At 32.7% G+C, this 24,327-nt stretch overlaps 3 protein-coding genes and 1 pseudogene across 4 annotated transcripts; 2 read left to right on the top strand and 2 right to left on the bottom strand.

Moving 5' to 3' along the window:
• The first annotated feature begins 1,242 nt into the window (after positions 1 to 1,242).
• Positions 1,243 to 9,461, top strand: LOC130975919 (F-box/kelch-repeat protein At3g23880-like). Its single transcript, XM_057900635.1, has 2 exons — positions 1,243 to 2,407; positions 9,436 to 9,461. Exons 1-2 carry the CDS (start codon positions 1,243 to 1,245, stop codon positions 9,459 to 9,461), a joined length of 1,191 nt encoding a protein of 396 aa, XP_057756618.1.
• Positions 2,940 to 7,826, bottom strand: LOC130977161 (probable disease resistance RPP8-like protein 2). Of its 2 annotated transcripts, XM_057902190.1 has the most exons (5): positions 7,528 to 7,826; positions 7,139 to 7,420; positions 4,173 to 6,965; positions 3,326 to 3,404; positions 2,940 to 3,197 (listed from the first exon to the last, which is right to left on the bottom strand). In XM_057902190.1, the coding sequence occupies exons 1-4, from the start codon at positions 7,731 to 7,733 to the stop codon at positions 3,341 to 3,343; spliced, it is 3,345 nt and encodes a 1,114-aa protein (XP_057758173.1). In that variant the 5' UTR covers positions 7,734 to 7,826; the 3' UTR covers positions 2,940 to 3,197; positions 3,326 to 3,340. The 2 variants fall into 2 exon arrangements, with proteins under 2 accessions (XP_057758173.1, XP_057758172.1); XM_057902189.1 differs by having other exon boundaries at positions 2,940 to 3,404.
• A 2,770-nt stretch (positions 9,462 to 12,231) lies between the features above and the next one.
• Positions 12,232 to 13,930, top strand: LOC130976171 (F-box protein CPR1-like). Its single transcript, XM_057900946.1, has 2 exons — positions 12,232 to 13,416; positions 13,684 to 13,930. Exons 1-2 carry the CDS (start codon positions 12,269 to 12,271, stop codon positions 13,724 to 13,726), a joined length of 1,191 nt encoding a protein of 396 aa, XP_057756929.1. The 5' UTR covers positions 12,232 to 12,268; the 3' UTR covers positions 13,727 to 13,930.
• Positions 13,931 to 20,267: 6,337 nt separating this feature from the next.
• Positions 20,268 to 22,642, bottom strand: LOC130975918 (pheophytinase, chloroplastic-like; annotated as a pseudogene).
• Between the last annotated feature and the right edge of the window lie 1,685 nt (positions 22,643 to 24,327).

Raw genomic sequence — 24,327 nt, 5'->3', positions numbered from 1 at the left:
TAATCTTATACCTCCCATTTTCTGCTGTTTCTCTTAAATGTTATGATAGCTTGCATTACAAGTCCCAAATTACTTACTTTGATGTAATATTCATATAGCTTATTAGGTTATTCCAGCTTGGAACATTACTTAGTGCCATATAAGAAAAGCTGGTCTAGTCTTATACTATACACAAGTCTCAAGTAGAAAGAGCATCACATCAAATTGAATGTCCTAACTTACAACCTTACCAATATTTCACCCCTTTGATTTATGTACTTTTTCATATGACTGGTTTGTTTAGGTACACTACGCACGCTATATGTGTCGAAAATATGTTGCCCCTTCTTAGTGACTACTTAATTTGATTTGAAGAAAATGAGCTTCTCGGATATATTTGTGCTTGGACAAGTGAAATTTAGCGGTGTATTTTTATAATGATGATGCCCAAACTAAAGATATGGGTCATGAAACAGAGGAGGCTGCAACATTATCCACATTTTTTTCTAGTTTGTTTATTAATTAATCTGATAAGAAGATGAAAAAGAAAATGTAACATTGTCTCATGTTTTGCAATTAGTTCAGAGTTTGCTTGGTTACCTACTTTCACTTCACAATGAGAAATTATTTTTTTTTTAATGCACTCTGTCAAACTAACATTAAAATTTGGTTAAATTTATGATTTATTTAAGTTTGCATACAATAGGAATTAAAAGTGCTATCTTGTATGTTGTAACTACTAATGAGCTTTGATCTTTTTCGTTTCTACGCTATCCCCCAATACGACAGGCCAATGACTAATCCGTCGCGAATTGGAGCTATATTTAAGCGTCTGCTGCTGGTCAATAGGTTCCTGTATACACAAAGCAGGATTCGAATCACTAATACTTGCCTAAGTGAACGAGTGAGTTGATCACTCGACCAACCCAAATTGATTACTATTAAGTTTTGATGGTAAACTTGAATTCAGCAAATGCTTATTATGAAATCACATTAATCCTTGTATTAAGATTTGTTGTTCATTGGTTGAAACCTTTGACCAAACTCAACAATAACTCAAAAAAGAAAAAAAATTATGGTTGCTGTAAAATTGAATTGCTTCCCCATTTTTCTAAAATAACTGTTTCCAAAGTTGCTTTATTTCCAGGAACCGAAAAGAGGGGGAAAAAAACGCGGGAAAATGCTCGTCTTTTTAAACGGATTGATGGAATGGGCATATGAATCTTCTTCCTTGCCAAAAACCCTAACATTGGACCAATAGCAATGAAGCAGTCGAGCATGGAGAAGAAGAAGCTCAAGAGCTTCAACGATCTCCTTTCTCCGGAGCTGATACGAGCAATCTTACTGAGGGTTCCCATCAAACACCTTGCGTGCATCAGGTGCGTTTCCAAGCTATGGAATACTCTCATTTCCGATCCCAATTTCGCAAAATCCCATCTTGACCTCTCTCTCGCACCCTCTCATACATGCCTCTTCCTCCAAGACAATTCTCACGCTTATTCAGTTGACCTCGATGCACTGCTTCAAGATGATAATGATGGCGTTGATGCAATAGCCCTCTCTCTTCCTTTCATGAAGAAGCCACCTTCTGATTTCCATCTTCTTGGTTCCTGCAGAGGATTCGTACTCTTACACCGCGAACCACAGTTTCTTATCTTATGGAATCCACTCACTGATTCCTGCAAAAGAATCTCATACTCTCATATGGTTAATGCCGCAACAAATGGTAGAGTTTATGATCGTCTTGTTAAGGTCTTCTGCTTTCTCCATGATGCGCTTCTATATGGCTTTGGGTACGATGCGTCACAAGATGATTATGTAGTAGTTGTAGCCTATAAGGGTAAAGATGGCGAAAACCATTTTGATATGTGTTATTTGAGAAGCAATTCATGGATTAGTCTTGATGCTGCACTTCCCAAATCATCGTCCTGGGATAATTGGAAACCTAAGGGGTTGTTCTGTAACGGGGCTATTCATTGGTCTACTTATGAGTACTGTATTGACATTCTTATCTTTGATCTGAAGAAAAGAAGTTTCTCCACGATATGCGGGCAACACCTATTTAAACCCCGTCTCGTCCTGCTAGGAGGATGCCTAGCCTTCTATTTGTATGGAGAGAATACAGCAGGAGAGAATACAACTGAGGTATGGGTGATGAAAGAATATAAAGTGGAGTCGTCTTGGACTGTCTATGAGATTCCTCTTGAACTCTTTAAGCCTCTGTGCTTATCTGCTAATGGGGATATTATTGGAAGATGTTATCCTTCAGATGGTGAAGTAGGGTTCTATATATATAATGTCAGAGGAGAGCTGCTCAAACATGTTCAATATCTTTATGGTGAGCCTTCCAACCACATAAGGTCCATTGTACATGTGGACTGTCTCATGGCAGTCCCTAGCAACATCAAGAAGAAGAAGAGGAAAAAGGGTATGTAATGTGTGCTTTAGGCCATTTTGTTGCTGTTATTTGTGCTTGTGTTATGATTGATTGAAACAAAATGAGCTTAATGGATTATTAAGTTGCAACTAAACGTGAGTTTTGACCATTGATGGTGACCTTGAAGTCCATTAAACCGTGTCTAGCTTCTTATTATCACGTCTCCAATTGAGGTTCTTTAAGGTTAAGATTATTTCTTCTTTCATGTCTAATCCGGTGAGTCTTACTGGTTGGTCTTTTATGCACTCAGTCAGAATCACAAAGAGGTCAAACAAGGGAGGGAATTAGGAGCTAACATGGGAACAACTTGGACACTTGATTCTGTTGTAAATGAAGTGTAGGATTGGCAAGTTGTGCTGGAAAGAAGCTTCTCAAAACTCTTGTTCTATTCTGCTTTTGCTTTAAACTTTAAAGTATGATTTCCCTTCCAACTATGATTGGGGAAAACTCAAAAATTTGAAAATGCAATTGAGTTTGCTCTTGTTAAATTCAATGCCTTTTGAATTTGAATTATATATAATAGCCCTATATATGCAGTTGAAGTTTTACATTTGTTTCTTTATGTTTTATCACCGTGCAATATTTACTTTGTTGCATTATCTTTGACTGATCTATCATTAGATTCGGTTCTTTCAATACTGATTCCTCTGTTTAAATGATTCCAAAAAGCTTACATCATAGCTAATTGCCTTTTCTTCAATGCATTGATGGTTGGTGGAAACAATGTAATAGTCTTGCAGGACCATTCTCCACATATATGTTTGAAATGTGAAGTTAAAACCTGGCATATGCTTGTGATTAGACTTGATAGCTCTGCCTAGTTCATGGATGTATCTACTGAGTAATATAAATTCGAGACATCGAGAGAAAATAATGAATAAAAATGTGAGAAGATTGAAAAGCTTCTACCTATTCACTTCAACTTCAGTTGGATGTGGGAGTTTCTGGGCTTGATGGTGGGACTTGATAGCTTCGTTTAGTTAAGCTTCTGCATAAATTATTTAGATGTTAATAGATAGATAGATAGATAGATAGATAACAATAAGATTCTTATATCAACCTGCTAGACTTAAACTAACATGTAAAAGAAACTTGCAATCGATTACAAATAGATCAGACTAGAGCAACTAGCAATATTTCAGGATTTGCTTAATGCAAATTCAAAACAGAATTGAATAAAAATAAAGTAATATTAAATCTCTATAAAAGAGAGATATACAACAGCACTTTATCTCAATCTCTGTAGTGGTGATTATAATAAAATGTATGACATTTTTACCATATTTGAAAAGGAAATCATGCTTACTATATCACATCAGAGTACCATATATTAAAAGATAGGTCAAATTCAACAGTGGGAAAAAGGTGTGGATAAGGAAGCCGCAAGTATGCCGTATGCCAATGGGAACAAGTTAACGGTAGTTTCTTATTCAGTGGTATAAGACATGACAGTAATCATGTACAGTCAAAATCAATATCAAGATCTAGTAATTAGACGCAATTAAAGTAACCTTTTGAAACAAAGAACAAAGTCTATCCTAGACAATAAAATGCGAGGAAAAGCTTAAAGAATTTTGCGATTGAATGAAAACAGTGAATTAATTCATGATGTGTGTGTGTGACTGAGTGACAGAGAGGAAGGGGAAAATACCTTCAACTTTTAATAAACATAGGAAAGATAGAAATTTCTCCTAGAAATGCAGTAGACTGACAAATAATAAGACAGCTGTGGATTAAGAAAGGAAAAATGACTTACCCAAGATACTGGTCGAGTGTTTCTATGATGAGCTTACAACCATTCTTAGGCTTAACACGTTCGAGGCTATTTCTCAATGCTGGCTTTGGGGCAACAACATGCACAACTTGCAAGTTAGTCAAGGACCACAGTTGCTCTGGAAGCTCATCCAAGTTGCAGAATTCGATGATCAGATGCTGGAGAGATGGCATTGCACCTTTCTCTAATATCCATTCTTTGAAATTCTTCTCTGCCAAATGAAGCACTTCAAGATTTCGGAAGCTTCCAGCAGCAAGGCGAAGAGAGTCACCACTGCTCAAACCTTGCATGGTTACTTTCAGAACACGGAGGCTGATGAGGTCTCCCAGAGTATTCAAGCAACTGTAGTTGAATTCCCCAAACCATGGAAGCTCCTCATCTGATAACATTAAGTTTATCTTGGCAATACTGGAAGGAAATTCACAGGCTTTTAATGGTAATTCCTCAAAGTCCACCAGTTTTAGTTTTTCTAGATTTTCCAGGTGATGCAAGCCTTGTAATAATTGATGCTCTGTATATTTACTTTCGCTATTCCACCGCAAACCCAATTTTCTAAGCTTGGGGAATCTCCCATTAACAATGGAGGATACTGTCAATCCTTCTTCAAGAGTGACAACTTGGAGGGTTTGGAGATTCGGCAAACAGTCTTCTCCGGGGATGTCCGTTGGAATCGTGTTACTCGTCATGCATAGCCTCCCTTCAAGATGTCTCAGTTTCTTGAGCCTCCATATTTCATGTGGGAGAGTATAAGTAGTCTTACTATAGTCATCTTCATGACCATATAGAGCAATATTTTCAATAATTAGAGTTTCTAGATTTGGAAGGGAGCAGATTGGAACAACCTCGTCTGATTGGTAGTAACTCTTGCTTAGTCTCAAGTATCTTAAATAGATAAACATCTCCAAATCCCGGGCCATTGATGAATGAAGAGTACCATATCCAAGGTCCACAATGCGAGCTAAAGGGAAACTCGGTAGACTTATGTCATGTATCCATCCAAAGTTGCAGATTAAAGAATGGATTCTGAAGTGATCGGACTGCTTAAGTGAAACCATATAATTGCCTCGAAGAGACAATCTACAAGATTTAGCATTGCCCAAGGAACTAATGTTCTTCTCCGTGCAGATCTCTATTTCTTTATCAGCTCTACTCTCTGATATGCAAAGATCAAGGAGAAGGTCATGAATCCAGCAGCTTTTGACCCCTCCCTCACTCCTTCTTTCTACCACCATCACCAAGCTACGTTCCACCAACTCATTCAAGTACTCTTCAGCAATATCTTCTACTTCTGGACCATCTGATATTCCTATTTTTGGCGGTTGTATTAATCCTTCAGCAATCCATAACAGTTTCAATCGTTTCACATTAATTTTATAATCTTCGGGATACACCCCCAAAAATAGAAAACAAGACTTCAATCTTTGAGGTAAACTGTCATAACTGAGCTTTAACACATTTGTTACTCTGCCATCATCTTTGTCAACGTACCAAAGAACGTTGCGCACGATTCTTCTCCACTCAACTGTTTCTCTCCTCTTCTTAGCAACAACTCCTGCTAAGGTTACAATAGCAAGCGGTAAACCTCGACACTTTTCGACCATTAATCTACCCATATGTTCTAAAACAGAAGGACACTTCCTTTCCTTAAACACCTTCTTGCAGAATAATTTCCAACTTTCATCTTCATCTAGCAATGGAGGGTAGTAGGACTTTGATCCTGTATAGTTTGCCACGCCATCATTCCGGCTAGTTATCACTATTGCACTACCATTTTTGTTATCCGGAAATAAGCATTTTATTTCATCCCAAACTTCAGGCTTCCATATGTCGTCAAGTACTATCAAATACTTCTTCTCTAAGAAGTTTTGGAGAATGCTCTTTTGATAGTCTTCGTCTATATTAGGCTCGGAAAACCCAAAACCTTGTAGAAGGCTTTGAAAAAGCTCCTTGGCTTTGTAGTCCTTAGAAACAGTAACCCAGACACAATAAGAGAACAACTTCTTCACCTCATTGTTGTTGTAAATATTTTTAACAAGGGTAGTCTTACCCAAACCTCCCATGCCTATCACGGAGATAACATTAAGATATGACTTATTTTCCTTCAACTGCTCAATTATACAATTAAAGATATTTACAAAGCCCACCATATCTTCCTCAACGACCTTATCTTGCTTCTGATTGGATCTAGCACCTCCCATTCCTTCAAATTCACCTTCGTTAATGCAATATTTCTCAATCTTGAATCCATCTAACACTTGATTATTTAGGAAACTGACATCTCTTGTTGTTATAACAATTCTGCTTCCAGGATGAAACCAATCACTTCTTCCTACCAATGAGTGCAACTGTTCTGTAGTAGCAACATCATCAAGAACCAGAAGGACTCTTTTACCGCGGAGACTTTGTTTTATATCAGAAGATCCTGTTAATGTGCTTCCCCGCGTAGGTCTTTTATGCGCACCCATCTCATACACAAGTATCTTTTGGAGATTTTCGAGGCCGCTTCTTGCTGATTTTTCAGACACTTTGTCAAGAAAACTTGCAGCTTCAAATTGATGCCTGAACTTGTTAAACAACTCTCCAACAAATGTGGTCTTGTTACCATCTCCATAAATGACCAGCAGGCTAATGGTATTGTCGGATTCAATATTCCAAAGTGATTCCACTGCTTCAAAGTGAGAATCAAAGCCAATTGGATGCTTAATGTATAGTGGTTCAGGAGGAAGCTTTTCCGAGACCTCTTGAACAATTTTCTTGATAATCTCTCCTTCATAGCTGCAAGAAATACCTCTTCAATATGTACTCATTCTATATAAAGAAATACATACACACACCATCACAAAATGAAGCAAAGTTACTATAAATGCTCAAAATCTTGTAAAGAAGCTGTGAAAACAGAAGCTAACACTAAAACATTAAGGTTACTTCATGAACTAAAGGTTTCTCACCTCTTCACTGTACAAGTCACTCCACTTAGATCGGCCACTTCACGCAAAGCCGACCTCCATGCTTTTATATCATGGGAGTCTTTGCCATATCTGTCTTCATGCTTCATCATGTCTTTTTCATATTGGTTCCTCTGGTGCCTCACATCTGATGGTTCCACTAGATAAAAGATTGGTAAAACTGGTTGATGTTTTCCATTATTCCAGCACTTCATGATCTGTACTAGTTCATCCAAACACCATGTGGAAGAAGCATAGTCCTTACACAGCACAGCAATAGACATCCTGTTATTATGATCCATGAGTAAATTAATTAGTTAGTTAAACTAGTTAGCAGTTAGGTGATGATGATGTAACCAGTTAGTTATTTTCAGTTTTCAGTGAGGTGATACCTGGATCTTTCAATGGCTTCAAGAAGAGTATCTCTGATTCTATCACCAACTCTGAGGTTCTCATCATCTCTGAAGGTGGTGATTCCTCTCTCACACAAAGCATGATAGAGGCGATCCGTGAATCCGTATCGGGTGAAGCCTCTAAAGCTCAAAAAAACATCATATATGAAATGTGAGGAGGAAGATTCTGCATCATGATCTGCCATGAGACCAAGTTTTAGTGGATCTTACAGTTGTGATGGCATAGTTATTCAAACAGTGAACTAAGAAACTATGCTTGATAGAAAAGCTTTTGCCAATGTTAAAATTCTAAAGTCGCATGAATGGAGTTTGTGTTGTAAGTCATTCACAAGTCGTTAGTCTTATTAAATATTTGAGTCATTCTCCATTGCCTTACTTTATCCCAAAGTTGCACATCATGATTCATGTGTCTACGTAATTTTATGTATTATTTACGCACAAGTTGCATTATTGTGATAGAAAAAATATTTATTTACACTACAGTCTGGACTTCTACATGTTGAAGAAGTTTCTTTTTTTCTCCACCTTTTGTAAATATGATGACTTAATTCAGACAATAGTGTGTGAATGTCGTTTTCTAACTGATTTTATTCGCCAAGATCAAGCAGTCTAGGATTCATGACCGAGTATTTAAGGTTCCATCTATGCATAATGCATAACGACTTAACTTTTTTGGATGTAACCTTTTTGCTACTTTCAAAGTTATATTATTGACCAGGTGTTTGTTATGGTATCTAAAAGTTTGATGTCTAATTGCTAAAAAGGTTAAATAGCTGAATTTAGCTAATATGTACTCTTAGAATACAAGTTAATATTACTAATCAAGAAAGTAATTATAAAAAATTTGCAAAAAATTTAGTTTATGATGGATATCAGTGACTTAGAGAAGAAGAGGTTGAATTTAGGTCTCTTTTAACTTTACTTGAGTAATTTTAGAACTTGATGGAATTTTTGGATTCTGTAGAGTTGCTTTGAGTGAAAAGTAGGAGGTCTTTTTATTTTGTCTCTTGTCGAAGGAGAGGCCAGAACAGAATTGTGCACAAGGTATATAGCTGTGAAGTCTAGTTGGATATAATAAGTAGGAGATTATTTTGTTTTTTCTCCTAAAGTATACTTTGTGATTAATGTAAAAGTACCGAGCAAGATGCATTATGCATCAAGTTACATTCAGATGTGAGATTTGACTATTTATGGTGAAACTTGATGTATCAAATGCTAGGGGAATCATTAATAGCCGTCTTGCTTCCTACGCTCTAGTCTTGTGGTGAGGTATGCTTCGATATTATGCTGAGTGTTATACATAAATATACTTTTTTTCATTGATTGTATACTTTGGATTAAGATGTTACTTTTGGCAACACCATAAATAACTTTTAGCTTATGTGTATCTTTTGTAATATTATTAGGTACATTATAATAAAATAAGACTCAGAAGATTTATTTTAATGTCATATAAGTAATTAATATGTGATTGATAAAATTATTAGTAAAAAAGTTTTGATAACTGACCAGAGAATTGATGTAGAGGCAGAGGTGCTTACCTGAACTAGGTGTTACATATACATTGAATTTTCTTAAAATTTTTTATGTTTTTACAAACCAAATCAACATATTTCATACATATCTGTTTAACCTTACTTATGCACATAAGAAAAGGAAGGAAAACTGTATGTAACTATTCTCCTATATGCTTTCCACCAAGCTATTTCTGTTAGTTTGCATTGCATTGTGATTAATGAACAAGTAATGTGTAATATGCATTATGCATCAAGTTGTAATCAAATGTCACTTTAGTCCATGGATATTGAAATTTGAATTTATCAATGCTTAGGGAATCATTAATCATTGTCTTGCTTCCTATCGGGTTAATAAGTTGCGTTTTTGCAGGCTATCAAGTTCACCATCAAGTTTAGCATCACCAAAGATTCAAATAGATAAAGAGAATGAGGAGCCAACATACAAGTGAACAACTTGCCACTTGAGGAGAACATTTGAAAAGTGCGAATGAAGTTTAGTCTCTTTTTAAATCCAATATATCTTTTGAATCAAATCTAATAGTAATATTTCTTGGTTGGTTATGCAAAACTTTATAGGATTTATTTTGCAGATTACACGATATACTTCTTCTTTTAATCTTTATCTTTAGCGTGGTTATTTTTAGAAGTTCACCAGCAAATGATGGCAAACCCAGAAACAAAAAATGACAGTATATATGAGGGTTGTTTTATTTTGACTATATAAACTTGCTGCACCTTGTATGTCAAACCAGTTATCGACATTGGTGGCAGAGGGGCTTATTTGAATATGTTTTGAAAGGATAAGTACTCCTATAAATAGTTTTGCATGCACTCTCATAGTTGATATAAAGATGAAGTACTTTTTTCTTCATTTATTCATTTTGTTGTCTTATGTTAATTTAGCTTCAGATTTTATCATGTCAAAATCTTATGAACCCAATCCAAAACTTTTTAAATGTACTTAAGATGCAAAGTGTGGAGTCTCTTATAAAATTCCTGTTTGCCTCTCTTTTATAGAGCAATGTGTGCTTATTTAATTAATCTTGTATCTAATTTACTTTTAAACTATTGGGAGTAAAATACATAGTGAATAGCTTTCGAGGAGAAGCAGAATTAGCATCAGAAATTTTAGCCATGAAAATCTTTCATAGGCTATATTGTGCTGAACTGGCTATTACTATACATAAATGTACTTTTCTCATTGATTACTACCTCCAGTTAACACTTAGATTTAGCAGCATGCACAAGTGATGCCATAAATAAGAGAAAGAGAATCAGGAGCTAACATTCAATTGAACAATTTAGACATGTGATTTTGCTGTAAATAAAACTAAGGGTTCGCAAGTTGAGTGGGAAGAAGCTTCAAGAAACTCAAGTTTTGCTTTGAATTATGATCTTCTTTCCAAATATGAAGGGAAAATAACTCAAGAACATCTGAAAATTGAAAATAGAGTTTAACATCTTGTTAATCCAATACATCTTGAGTTTAATCTGATAGTAATATTTCTTATATTATCTGTTTTATTTTTCGTCTTCTATATATGTTGAAAATTTTCCTTTGCTTTTTATTTTTTATCTGTGTAATTTTTTTTCTTTTGCTGCATTATCATGATTCATGAGTTATCCATCATTAAGTTACTGATTTTGTTTTCTTAGTACTAACCCGTCTGTTTAGATGATTATAAAGGGTTTACATAATTAATTGCCTTTTTATTCTATGTTGTGGTTGGTAGAAACAATGTAATAGTTGGTATATTTTCTAAACAGAATATCACATCTCCGTATGAGATTTGTGATGTGAACTGCACTTTAAAATGGTCAATTTGCATGTATTCTCTATAATATTCTTTCATTGATTTTTGAATTTATAAGCTGTAGATTTTTAATTCAAGATTTCTATTTCAGTTTTCTGGTTAATTTTCAATGTGCTAAAAGTGTGCAAGGAGAAATTCAGTATTGCCTTTTTAAAATATTCTGTACATAAATAAAGTACAAAAATTTTTTACACATGAACTATAACTTCTAAAAAATAATATTTTTTATTTTTTAAATATTTTTATTTTTATTATTAAAATTTTTTCAAATATACTAAAAGATAAAAATAATTTTTAAAAATTTTTTAATATCTTAATAATACTCATACAATTTCATATCAGAGGTATTTACTAGAACTACTCAAACACACTCTAAAAAGATATAAGTTATAATATCATATTTTGAACATGATTTTAGAATATAAATAGAATTAAAAAAAAAACAAAAATTAATCACCATAATTTTAAAAAGATTAGAGGCTAAATTTGTGTAACAAAAATGCTAATCCAATATAAAAAATAGTCACTAAATTAATTATAACATATTTGTATATAAATACACATATTTTTTAACTTTTTTAATATTTATTTTATATTTTAATATATATTTTATTTAAATAATTAATTTAATAATTGATTTTTAGTATATACATAATATACTTATTATTGTTTTACATTTTTGAAAAGCGATATATCTAATATAAAAGTTTAAAAAATGAGAGACTAATTTCTCACTTTTATCTCCTAAAAAACCAATTTTTTTTATTATTATCCATAAATTTACAAAATAACAATTTGGGATTAGTACTTGTTTGGGTGAATTTCTAAAAAAAGATTTTTTTTAGTTATTTTTTTTAAAAGATCTTATAAAAAAATAAAGTAATTTTATATTTGAATATCTTAGGTAAAAAAAATTTTTTATCTATCAATTACGTTTGGATATAATAATATAAAAATATTTTTTTATTTATTATATAAAAAATATTTTTTAAAAAAAATATAAATTATAACTTATTAAAAAAATATTTTTTTATTTTTTTAATATTTTTATTTTTATTATTAAAAATTTACTATATACATTAAAAAAATAAAAAATATATCTTTTTTCATAAAAAAAATCTTTTTTTATTAAAATAACCGCGCCCAACAAACATTTAATTCCTTAAGTTTTAGGTCAATTCTATGGTGTCTATGAATTTTTGCCTAAATATTGTCTAACTTACTTTTTGTAATAAGTTTTAATTTTTTAAAAATTATTTATTTTTATATCTTTTAAATAAAATAATAACTTTTAACCCTTTTTAATAAATAGACACCACATTACAAGCACGATAGCATTCACCTAAGTTTTAACCTAAATAGAAGAACAAAGCCAAAGAGGCGTCGAGCATGGAGAAGAAGCAGAAAAGCATTCACGACATCCTCCCTCATGACCTGATTCACACAATCTTTCTGAGAGTGCCGGCCAAACATCTCGTTCGCCTCAGGTGCGTTTCGAAGCTCTGGTATTCTCTTATTTTCGATCCACACTTTGCGGAATTGCATTTTCAGTACTCTCCCGCAGCTACCAACGCATTCATCTTCACAATAAACTACACTGAGTCTTACTGGGCACTATTTATTGACGACAATAATGCTTCACGCATAAAAGTGGTGAATCCCCCTTTCAAGAATAAAAACTTAGTTTGTGATTTTAAGGTCCTGGGATCTTGCAGAGGCTATGTTCTCTTACATGGAAACCTAAATTTTCTTGTGGTATGGAACCCACTGACTGGATCCAATAAAAGACTATCCTACTCTCATATTGTTTCTCGTCGTAAGCACAAGGGCGTTAGCCTTCCCAAGAAGTTCCATCTCTATGGATTTGGTTATGATGTTTCACAGGATGAGTACTTAGTTATTTTAGCTTGGCAGGATAAGGATGACCATTATCACTTTGATTGCTTTTCCTTGAGAACCAATTCATGGATTAATCTTGATGCTGCATTCCCCAAATCATTGGGTCTTATGGAGTGGCAACCTCATGGGTTGCTCTTGAATGGTGCTATTCATTGGCTGCCTTTGTCTCTTAAAGCTTACAGGGATGCTATTCTTATCTTTGATCTGAAAGAGAGGGCTTTCTCAATGATATCTGCCCCGGAACAACTTGTAATGAGTGCATGCTCCTATCCACGTCTCGCCTTACTAGGAGGCTGCCTAGCCCTGTATTATCCCAATAAGTATTATCCCAATAATGATAGCTACTGCTGGAACACTCACATATGGGTGATGAAAGAATATAAAGTGCATTCATCTTGGACTCTCTATCAGATTCCTTGTGGAAACTTCCAGCCTTTGTGTTTATCCAGTAATGGTGATATTATTGGAACAGCTTCTATTTTCTCTCGTAAAGTAGGGTGCTTCATATATAATGTCAGAAGAGACCTCCTCGAGCATATTAAAAAACTTCCTTTTCAGTTTCCCTTCCGTGAAACCGTTACTGTATATACAGAGAGTCTCTTGCCACTCCCTACTGACATTAAGGATACGGATAATCGGTATGTAACTATTCTACTATGCTTTGCACCAAGTTATTCCTGTTAGTTTTCATTGCATTGTGACTAATGAATAAGTAATGAGTAATATGCATTATGCATCAAGTTCCAATCAAATGCGACTTTTGTCTATGGATGGTGAAATTGGAATTTATCAATACTTAGGAAATCATTGATCACCGTCTTGCTTCCTAAAGCCTAGTCTTGTGGCGAGGGATTTTAACTTTTATTCTTTTTTCATGTGTAATGCAATGGTGATCTTTTTTGTAGGCCATCAGATTCAGAAAGATGCCAAACAAGGAAAGAGAATTAGAAGAGAATGACTGCACGACAAAGACACTTAATTCTGTTGTAAATAAAGTGTAGGATTGACAAATTGAGCTGGAAGAAGCTTCTAGAGAATTTTATTTTATTTTGGCTTTGCTTTAAATTATGATTTCCCTTCCAACTATGAATGTGAAAAACTGGAACATTTGAAAGTGCAAATATATATATAGCTTCCTCTAGTTGAATCCAATCTGTTATATTAAATGCTTTATCTTTTTCAATATTTCTTTGGTTGCATTATCATGTCTACACAGAATATCACACATCAATATGAGATTTAACATGTAAACAAATTGTTAATTTGTCAATTCAGTTTGGTCTTAGTAGTAAGTATTTCAGTATTTTGTTTGTTGGGATTACAGTTAGGATCTTTGTGTTAGCCACTTGAATTCTTAATTGTTCATAGAATATGTGCTCGTAGCTAGGACTTTCTATCATGGTAGGTTAATTGAACCACGTTAAGTTTTCTGTTTTCATCTTATATTTTGTTGTATCGGTAATGAAACGTTGTAGCATGTTGATATAGTTGCTATGGTGGTGTAAATTTTACATTTTTATGTATGACTTTCAACGTTATTTTGTTAGGTACTTCCTAACAGTCTTGTGTCTCTTTGTTCTTCTTTGCCCTGTTTTTCCTAGATCTCTAGAAGTATCGTAGCAAAATGAAGACATAACTTGCTAGCTTCCATTTTCTTTTAACCCGTTTCTGAATGTATAACAAAAGATGAAAGCTATTGCACTCTGAAATTAAAAGAAAAAAAAAAGGAAATTTATGAACAGATCTAGATACAAATAAATGTTTAAAACTGAAATGTTAAATATGCCTTTCTTAAGTAGGCATAATTTTATATTTGATTCTTCTTTAATTTTTTTCTTGGCCATTTAAGATTATATGGATCAACAGCATGGAGCTATCATTGTTATATCTAGTTTAAGGGCTCCATATTATGATGGAAAAGTCAAGCAAGTTATTCTGGTATTGAAGAGCTTTTGATGAGGTGATGAATGCTGAAATATTCGAGAATAATATCTCGGACTATGCTGCTAAGTGCTTGACGTACACTTTATTGGCTTGTTTAATTTAACATGCGTTTTATCTTCACTATTCTTCCATAGAAAATGACTAACAGAATTTTGGGGGTAAACGTAAAGCACGGTCCCATTCATGTATTAAGTGCTCAATGAATACGTTTTTGCTTTTTTGTTTATTTGTTATTCATGTTCTTTCATTTCACTTTGAAACTTATGGTAGTGTCTAGAAAAAGCTAACCACATAGGAATGTTTTAAATTCACACTATTTAATACTTTGTCCAAAGTGTAACATAGAGGAATCGTTTGAAACATAGGTGTATTTTATATATTTTAGAGTTTAGATTGATCAAGAGTACACAATTTTGATGACCTAATACTTTACTCGATGCAGCAAAAGACAGAGAAAAAACTTGCAGCAATATAAAAAAAAAAAAAAAAACAGCCACATCTACCACCATTACAAAATCACTTAACTGCAACATAACCAGAAATTTCAATATGAACAACTATAGTTATTCTCAAATGCACTTATTTTGGCTGGTAATTTTGCCTGCATCTCTCAGCAACCTAGACATAGGAGTATCTTATTTTTGGCTACTTTGGTAGTTTTTTATTTAGTTGTATAGGTCTAACACTAGTAAGTAGTCATTGCATGGTATTGTATGCTGGGTCAATAACTCAATGCTACCATTAGGAGTAAAGACTCAATCCAGCCTTTGTCTACAATTACTCAATTTTTTTATTTTAGGATAATGCCATCCTTATGATAAAATATCGGTTGAATAGTAACGAAAATTAATTTTGTGAGAGTTTTATTTGTAATTTGTGGAGTTCTAAATCCCACAAAGTTCTTTTCAACAATATAACCAACTATAACCACTATTACCACTATCTTCTTCATCCTCATCATTATCACTTCTACCTCTATTTTTATTGTTTAACTAGATTTTATCACCGTCGTTATCTTTTCCACTATTAACATCACCAATACAAATATCATCAACATTAATGTTATCTAATTTCATTTCTTGTTCGATGCTATTTTTTTTCCTTTAAAAGGCTTTCGTAGTGCAATTATTTTTTTCTGCAATATCATTTTAAGTAATGGTCTTTCTCCACTTAACCACTACTGATAAAAAAAATTTTCAAAAATAATCTTATTAACAATTTGTGCGAGTTTAAAATTCCCCGCAAAATAAAAATAAAACCCCAACAAAACTAATTTTCGTTACTATTTAATATATTTTTTTAATAGAGAAATTGTATTATCCTAAAATAAAAAAATTGAGGCCCGAAGTGTCTCTTTTTTTTTAACAAGGCTGTTGTCTTTCGTAAAAATGAACAAGGACCAAATTGTATCTTTATTCCTACAATTAACTACTAAATCATTTATCATATAATGTATATTTTTATACATATTATTTTCATATTTTACACATTTTATTAATAAAAAATAATCTATTACAAAAATGCAAAATGCATATAAAAAATTAATTACTATGTATTTGTGTTTAAATACATATATTATTTAATTTATTTTTAATTTTTATTTTGTATTTTGACATATATTTTATACAATTAGCTTATTTGATAGCTAATTTTTTATTTACATGTAACATAATTATTGTTATTTTATTATTTTAAAAAATAATATATCTAATATAACAGTTTAGAAAAATTAGAGACTAATTTCTCACTTTTATATTCTTAAAAACAATCTTATTATTATTAGATATTACACATAAATTTACAAAAATAACATTTTGGGGTTTAATTGCTAAGTTTAACTAATAAATTAATAAGGCTAAACTGTCAAAAATGTACTCGAATAATTTTTTCGTTGACAAAATGCACCCAAATTTTTTTATCGATAAAAATGTCCTCAAATAATTTTAAAACGCTACAAAAATATCAAATATTAAATATGCATTCCTCAAAAAATGCCTTAAAGATTGAATTTTGATGTGATTTTTTGTAAGCATGATTAGAAAAATGAGATATTCTTATTTTTAAATTTTGGTGATTTTTTGCTAATTATATATTTTTATGATTTTTTAAAATTATTGGTTGTTGACAAAAATATATTTACTTAGTAAAATTCACCAAATTTTAAGAATAAAAATATATTATTTTTTAATCATGCTATGCTAGCAAAACATCAAAATTTAACCTCTAAAATATCTTTTGAGAATATGTATTTAATGTTAGTATTTTATTGGGTTTTTAAATTATTTGAGAATATTTTTACCAATAACAAAATTTGAGTGTATTTTTGTCAACGAATATATTTTCGGTGGTTTATCCAATTAATAATCCCTTGTGTTTAAAAGCAAATTCAAATCTCCTATTGTAACCAAAAAAAAAAAAAAATCAAATCTTCTGTTTTTTCTTTAAGGGCAAAATTGTCATGTACTTTTTAGCTTTATGTCATGACCAATTTTAAAATGTTATATTTAACTGTGTTTGTATAATATTTTAGAGTATTTGAAAATGTTTTGAATAATTTTAAAATGTTTTAGAATACTTTAAAAAGTTTTGAAAGACTTTAAAATTCTAAAAGATTCTAAAAAGTGATAGATTATTTTAAAAGAGTGTGAATATATATAAAAATACAAAAAGTATGGTAAAATAATAAAAAAAATATTTAAAAAAATGTTATAGATTAGATATTTATAATAAAATTTTAGATACTTAATCTAAACTTTTAATTAGATTTAATTCTAATTATTCATTGAAGATGTGAATCACTATAAATAAAGAAAAATTATAAAGATTAGAATGGGAGTTTGTATGTGAGTCATTTATAATGTTTGAGTAAAAAAATATTTTTTATACTAAATTTTCTTGCTCAATATTGGAGTAAATCTTCATAGTCGTCCTTGAGATTCACATAAATACCCAATACAGCTCTTAAGACTCAAATTTTTCCATTGTAGTCCTCTAGATAGAACTCCGAGCACTCATAGTGGTCCCTGGACATATTTATGGTGATGAGTCATCACCGGAGTGCTGATGTGGCGATGTTTTGCCACGCTGGAGGGCTCCAAAACGTCGTCGTTTTGGTTTGACACCCTTGAGTGCAAAAAAAAAACAATACCGTTTGGATGTTATCTAACATGAAAAACAGTTTTCTCTCCAATACAAACACTTCACTCGTCTCTTCTTCTTCCACCCTCTCGCTTCATCTTCATCTCTTCATCAATGGCATTACGGTAGAGTTGTATTTACTGGGTTGAAAAAGTTGAGAGAAGAAGTAATCTGATTGAAAGTTCTTTTCATTGTTCCCCTCCTCCATCAGAAACACAAGGTTTCGACATTGTGATCAGACTCAAGATAACCTTCTTTTTTTTCCTTAGATTTTCAATACAGTGTTGGTTGATGATATGCAAGTTGTTAGTGTTGTTGAGGTTTACTCGTTTTGTTGTCATTGTAGTGTCTATGGTTTGAAGGTTGGTTGGAGTTTTATGGGATTGCTCTATTTTACTCGAATGAAACAGGGATGAAACATGGATATGATAAATGATATATGTAGAATTGAAAAAATGTGTTGTTGTGGTGTTGATTTTGTTTTTTTTTATAATGCATTAATGAGCCAACAAAATCAGCTTGTATTAAGTGAAAATTTTGAATTTCTTGCAGATGGAAGAGAGGTTGGACATCATGTTTCATCATGGGGGTAACTTCAAAAAAAATGCAGAAGGAATTATGGTATATTCTTCAGACAACAAGGCCTGTTTAGGTGATCTAGACACTGATACTTTAGATGTCTTCTTCTTACGAAACTACCATAAGGAGTTTGGGTACAATAACATAAAGCATTGTTAGTGGCATGTTCCTAGAAAATGCTTGGATAATGAGTTGAGAAACGTAAACAGTGACAAAGAGATAAGAGAGATAGTGAATTGTGCTAGGACAAATGACGGGGTGATTGATGTGTATTTCGCGCATGGAGTGCCAGTGTCGGAGGAGTTAGAGGGAGATAACACAGTTATATATCTGGATGATAATGGTGGAGAGGGGTGTAATACTACTACAGATGCTAATGTGAGTCTTCCACTCAATGAGACTAGTATGCACTCATAGTTGCTCCCACAGGAAATTTTGTATCCAATAGTTCTTGCAAATTCAGCCACAACAAAAATAAGACATCTCCACGGCAAACACAACCATCACACTCTAAAACCAAAGTTCCCACCACATCTAAAGTCACACAGCCACCACCAGTGTCAAGGACTCCAAACCAAGACAAAATCTGGAAAACTCAAGATGAAGAGGAGGATGGATGCAGATGAGAAGAGTGGTTTAGGAACTAAAAAGCCTAAAGTTGATCCAAATTAGTTGAGTAACAGTGAAAACGGTGTATATCTAAAAAGGCAGTTGAAGACCTTTACCTGCAGCTTCTGTGGTGAAAAGGGACATACAAAGAGGGGCTGCAAAAAGAAGAGGGTGGTTGATGCTACCGCTGCAGCTGCCGCTACTGCCGAAGCGGTTGAGAAGAAGAAAAAAGATGAAGGACATCCTGCGCCTGAGCAGCAAGAGCAGCCCCAAAATGATGGTGACCAAGGTGATGGGGAAAGCAATCCCGTTTCACAACCTGTAGAGATCGAGATATCTCAGCCAACTGCTTCTGATGCAGAAGATTCTCAACAGGTAGCTTAATATTTATATATTTATACTTTCATGATTTAAGTGGACTACTCAATTATATTTAATACCAACTTTTTTTCATATAGGATCATAGTATGAAAAGGCCTTCGAAGTTGTCACCAAAAAGAAAATCCTCTCTACCGGCAACCTCTCCAACAGTGAATTCCTTGCAGGGTGCGTCTTTAGCAACATCAACAAAATTTGCCAATTTGATGAAGTTCATCCCAACTCTAATGTTTAAGCCTCCAAGAAAAAAGAATTGAAGACTTTAGATAAATCTGTATAGGGGTTCTGTTTTGTGTAATTAGGTTTTTTCAATAACAATGACTAGATGGTAAATTGTGATCCTTTATGCTTCTTTTGTGATGTCTTACTTTTGAGAAAACTACTCATAGCAGCTTCATGTTTTTTGGTTGCCTTTTATCTTTGTCATTTGCTGTTTTTTACCAAACAATGAAGTTTATCTTAATACACTATGCTTTGTGATTTTTCAATCACTTTTATTGCCTTCTTCATCATTTACTGATTTTGGTTCATTCCATGAACAAACATAAATAACAATAAGGGTAAAGGACAAATAGGTCCCTAATCTTTTAAAACGCGGACATTTTCATCCCTCAAGATTGGAAAATACATTTCGATCCCTCACCATGTAAATTATGTGACAATTAAATCCTTCCGTGGAATTGGTGCTCGAAATGGTAACGGAGATTGCTGAGGTGGAGAGGTGGAAAGTGATGTGTCCTTACAGTTGTTGAAGTGGATGGGAAACAAATTGTTGGAGGACAAATTGATCCTTAATGACCAAAACGACGCCGTATGCATCCCCACTTTCATGCCCATCATCCTAGACCTCTTCTTCCATGGCAGTTTCATCGCACCCTTTCTTCACTTGCACTCCCCATATTGGCTTCACCCATGGATCTTCTTTCCCATACATCAGCCATATCAGCACATCATTTTCTCTACATCTACATTGCAAACAACACTCAAAATTCTCAAGGTTTGAACCATAAATCATAAATGCATATCCATAGCCATAGCAGTATTTAAATTCTTAATGTTATAATTGTTTTAGTATTCTGCTACCTAGATAAAGCTTCAGCAAAAGATATTTCAGCCTAAGGAGCAAACATGATTGAAGCAAACGATGCTGCGGCAGCAGGGTGCCTTCTTCTCCAAAACCCCATGAAGAAGTACTATCCCTATCCATATCCCTTTTACCTTCCTTAATTTTAGGGGCAGGGTCTTCAAAAGCAAGGGACATTCCTTGGCCTAGAAAATTCAATGCCCACACTTTATTATCACGCCCCAAATCCTTAAGCTGTTTCTCATAATAGAACGAACCAACACCAAAACCAGGAAGAAAAAGAACATTTGGTGAACCAATATTTTTACAACCAGCTTTCTCATAGTATACATTAAGTTTAGGTTTCCATTGCCAGAAACAACTACTTATAGGAGCACCAAATTCACCATTTGAACCATCTGGTAATCCTGGAATTAGAATCTTAGAAGCAGCATGTTCATCAATCCCTGCAATTTCATCTTCACTACCAATCACATAGCCATCAGAAGTTCCACTATAAACCCTGAAACTCTTTAATCTTCTGGACTCTTCTAGAACACTTAGTGACCTATGATGAAATCTCATGGAATCACTTTTGGGTACGGTATTGGAACAAGAAATTCAATGATTTACAAAGCTTGGAAACCATGATTGGCGTGAATTGAAGTTCTTTTCAACCAATTTCCACTTTGTCTGCACCACTTGGCAGCATGGTGTGGTACCATAACAAAGAATTTTCATACCCAAAAACTCAAATCTGCACTAACAAGCCATAGCAAGTGAACTCAGTAGAAATTCAACAAAAATTTTTGTGATCATCATATAAAGATTTCAACTTTAACTGCATACATATTTAATTTAACTTAATTATATTTTTAGCGAAAGAAACTATCTCAGCTGCTATTAAAAGCTTTAAATAGTAGAAAAGTTCAGAACGAGAAACAATAAATAAGTAGCAGTGGTAGTAGTTGTACCTTTTAAATTAATGAAAAATGTAGCATGAGAATCTTCTTCTCGTTCCGGAAAAACTGGAAAAGTTCAGTGAGGTATTTTAATTAGAAAGATTCAGTTGAGTCAATGGGTTTATTTATTCGTTGCTTACAAGGCTCTTATTTTGTGAGACGAGAGAGGAAGAAAGGGCGCGATGAAACTGCCATGGAAGAAGAAGAAGAAGAAGAAGAAGAAGAAGAAGAAGAAGAAGAAGAAGAAGAAGGTCTGGGATGATGGGCATGAAAGTGGGGATGCATACAACGTCGTTTTGGTCATTAATGACCAATTTGTTCCCCATCCACTTCAGCAACCGTAACGGACACATCACTCTCCACCCCTCCACCTCAACAATGTCCGTTACTGTTTCGAGCACCAATTCCACGGAAGGATTTAATTGTCATAGAATTTACATGGTGAGGGATCGAAATGCATTTTCCAATCTTAAAGGACAAAAATTTCATAGTAAACAACATTTTCATTTCATCAACATGAGCTTTTTTTACATTTATTGTTCACAGGAAATCTACCACCAACTCTTTATCATCTACAATACAGGATAACCACCAACACTATCAATATAGATACAACTAATACTAACAACTGGGTAATCACTTTTTGCATCTGGACATCTTCTTCCAATCTCCGAAACCTCCAATCAAAGTTCACCTTCACTTCATAATCAGCACCACAAGATTCTGTCTTATCAACCTCTTTATCATTTTCAGAATCTGCCCAATCAAAAAGTCCACACCATCTCTTTCCACTTGTTTGTAATGAAGAAATGATGAAACTTCAGACAAGAATAATAGAAGAACAATAAGGTAAGGACAATTATAACAACACAAGTAATTTTTCTAACCCACATTATAATTGGAGAAACCATAAAATGATTTGTTTGGATTTAAATTTGTGTCAGACCATCTGAGAACCAGCCAGCAGCCATAACCGCACCATTCTGGCGGCCCCGATCTTCTACTCTTTCTTGGCGTTCTCGTTCGGTTCCAACTAGATAGGGAACGAACAGAACTTTCACCTGCAGTGTTACCACCAACCACAAAAAATAGTCACTAAATTAATTGTTATATATTTGTCTATAAATACATGTATTTTTTTTAAACCAAATTGAGTTGGTCGAGTGGTCAACTCACTCGCCAGCAACTCATTGGCCAGACCCTGAAATGAAACTCAGATTCGCGATAGATTATTTAGTATACACATAATATGATTATTGTTATTTTATATTTTAAAAAAGTTTAATTACTCTATTGGTCTTTATGTTTTATCGAATTCGCAATTTGGTTATTATATTTGTTTGAGTAATTACCCAAATCAGTCCCTGAGGATTTTAGAATCCGACATTTTAGTCCCCAAGAAAAATTAATACACAGATTAATCCCCAAGGTTTTACTCCGGCAGACAAATCAGTCCCCAGTTCATTTTCCGGCAGTGTAATTACCCAGATCAGTCCCCAAAGATTTTAAAAACGGACATTTTAGTCCCCAAGAAAAACTAATGTACAAATCAATCCCCAACGTTTCTCTCTGTTAGACATAATAGTCCCCCGTCCAAAAATAAAATAATAATTATTATTAATTGCATAATAATATTGTACTATATTTTTTGTATTTTTTGAACAAAAATAATGATAAATTTATTCATTAAATTCTTATATATATATATATATATAAATACATATATAAGAATCTAATGAATAAATCATTATTTTTATCTAAAAAATACAAAAAATCATGGTATAATATTATTATGTAATTAATAATAATAATAATAATAATAATAATAATAATAATAATCAATAAATTATTAGAGATTATTTTATAAGAAATTTAAGGTTAAAACTATTTGATATTTTTATATTTAATATAATCAAAAGATGTAATATTTTTTAAAAATGTTTGTATTAAAAAAATATGTATTTAATATAAATTCAAATTAAAATATTTTCTTTTAATACATATTTTTTAATACAAATATATATATTTTTTACCTAGGACATCTTTTGATTATATTAAATACAAAAATATCAAATGGTTTTAACTTTAAATTTCTTGTAAAATAATCTCTAATAATTTTATTATTATTATTATTATTATTATTATTATTATTATTATTATTATTGAGTGACACTATATATATATATATATATATATATATATAAGAATTTAATGAATAAATTTATCATTATTTTTGTCCAAAAAATACAAAAAATATAGTATAATATTATTGTGTAATTAATAATAATAATTATTTTATTTTATTTTATTTTTGGACGGGGGACTATTATGTCTAATAAAGAGAAATGTTGGGGATTGATTTGTCCATTAGTTTTTCTTGGGGACTAAGATGTCCATTTTTAAAATTTTTGGGGACTGATTTGGATAATTACACTGCCGGAAAATGAACTGGGGACTGATTTGTCTGCCGGAGTAAAACCTTGGGGATTAATATGTGTATTAATTTTCCTTAGGGACTAAAATGTCCGATTCTAAAATCCTCGGGGACTGATTTGGGTAATTACTCTATTTGTTTTCTTTCAATTGGATCTTTATATAGGTCTTTTCTGTATCAAAAACATTAAAATTATTGGAATATTCCTTCTAAAAAATATGTGTTCCAAGATCTCATTAAATTCTTCCTTATGAGTATTTTCAATTTGAAAAAAATATTTCATTAACTTTACTATTTTTTTTCACAAATACATAATTACAAAATTAAAAGCAAAGACAAATAGAGTAATTAAATATTTAAAAATCAATCTTTTATTACTAGGCTATTTTTTTTATGTGTTTCACACATGTGAGTTACACTGGAGTTATGGAGTTTTAGAGTG

Source organism: Arachis stenosperma, chromosome 4 (assembly GCF_014773155.1).
Source record: "Arachis stenosperma cultivar V10309 chromosome 4, arast.V10309.gnm1.PFL2, whole genome shotgun sequence".
In the NCBI taxonomy this organism is placed as follows: Eukaryota; Viridiplantae; Streptophyta; class Magnoliopsida; order Fabales; family Fabaceae; genus Arachis; species Arachis stenosperma.
Note: the sequence above shows the minus strand (reverse complement) of the source record. Positions and strands in the feature narration are given on the sequence as shown.

Bases quoted from the DNA above. Each gene is read 5' to 3' on its own strand.
- LOC130975919 (XM_057900635.1), top strand. From the start codon at position 1,243: ATGAAGCAGTCGAGCATGGAGAAGAAGAAGCTCAAGAGCTTCAACGAT. The intron at 2,408-9,435 runs GTATGTAATGTG...GCGTTTTTGCAG, and splicing joins GAAGAAGAAGAGGAAAAAGG to GCTATCAAGTTCACCATCAA.
- LOC130977161 (XM_057902189.1), bottom strand. From the start codon at position 7,733: ATGGCAGATCATGATGCAGAATCTTCCTCCTCACATTTCATATATGAT. The intron at 6,966-7,138 runs GTGAGAAACCTT...TATTTCTTGCAG, and splicing joins GTGACTTGTACAGTGAAGAG to CTATGAAGGAGAGATTATCA. The intron at 3,405-4,172 runs GTAAGTCATTTT...TAATTTATGCAG, and splicing joins ACACTCGACCAGTATCTTGG to AAGCTTAACTAAACGAAGCT.
- LOC130976171 (XM_057900946.1), top strand. From the start codon at position 12,269: ATGGAGAAGAAGCAGAAAAGCATTCACGACATCCTCCCTCATGACCTG. The intron at 13,417-13,683 runs GTATGTAACTAT...TCTTTTTTGTAG, and splicing joins ATTAAGGATACGGATAATCG to GCCATCAGATTCAGAAAGAT.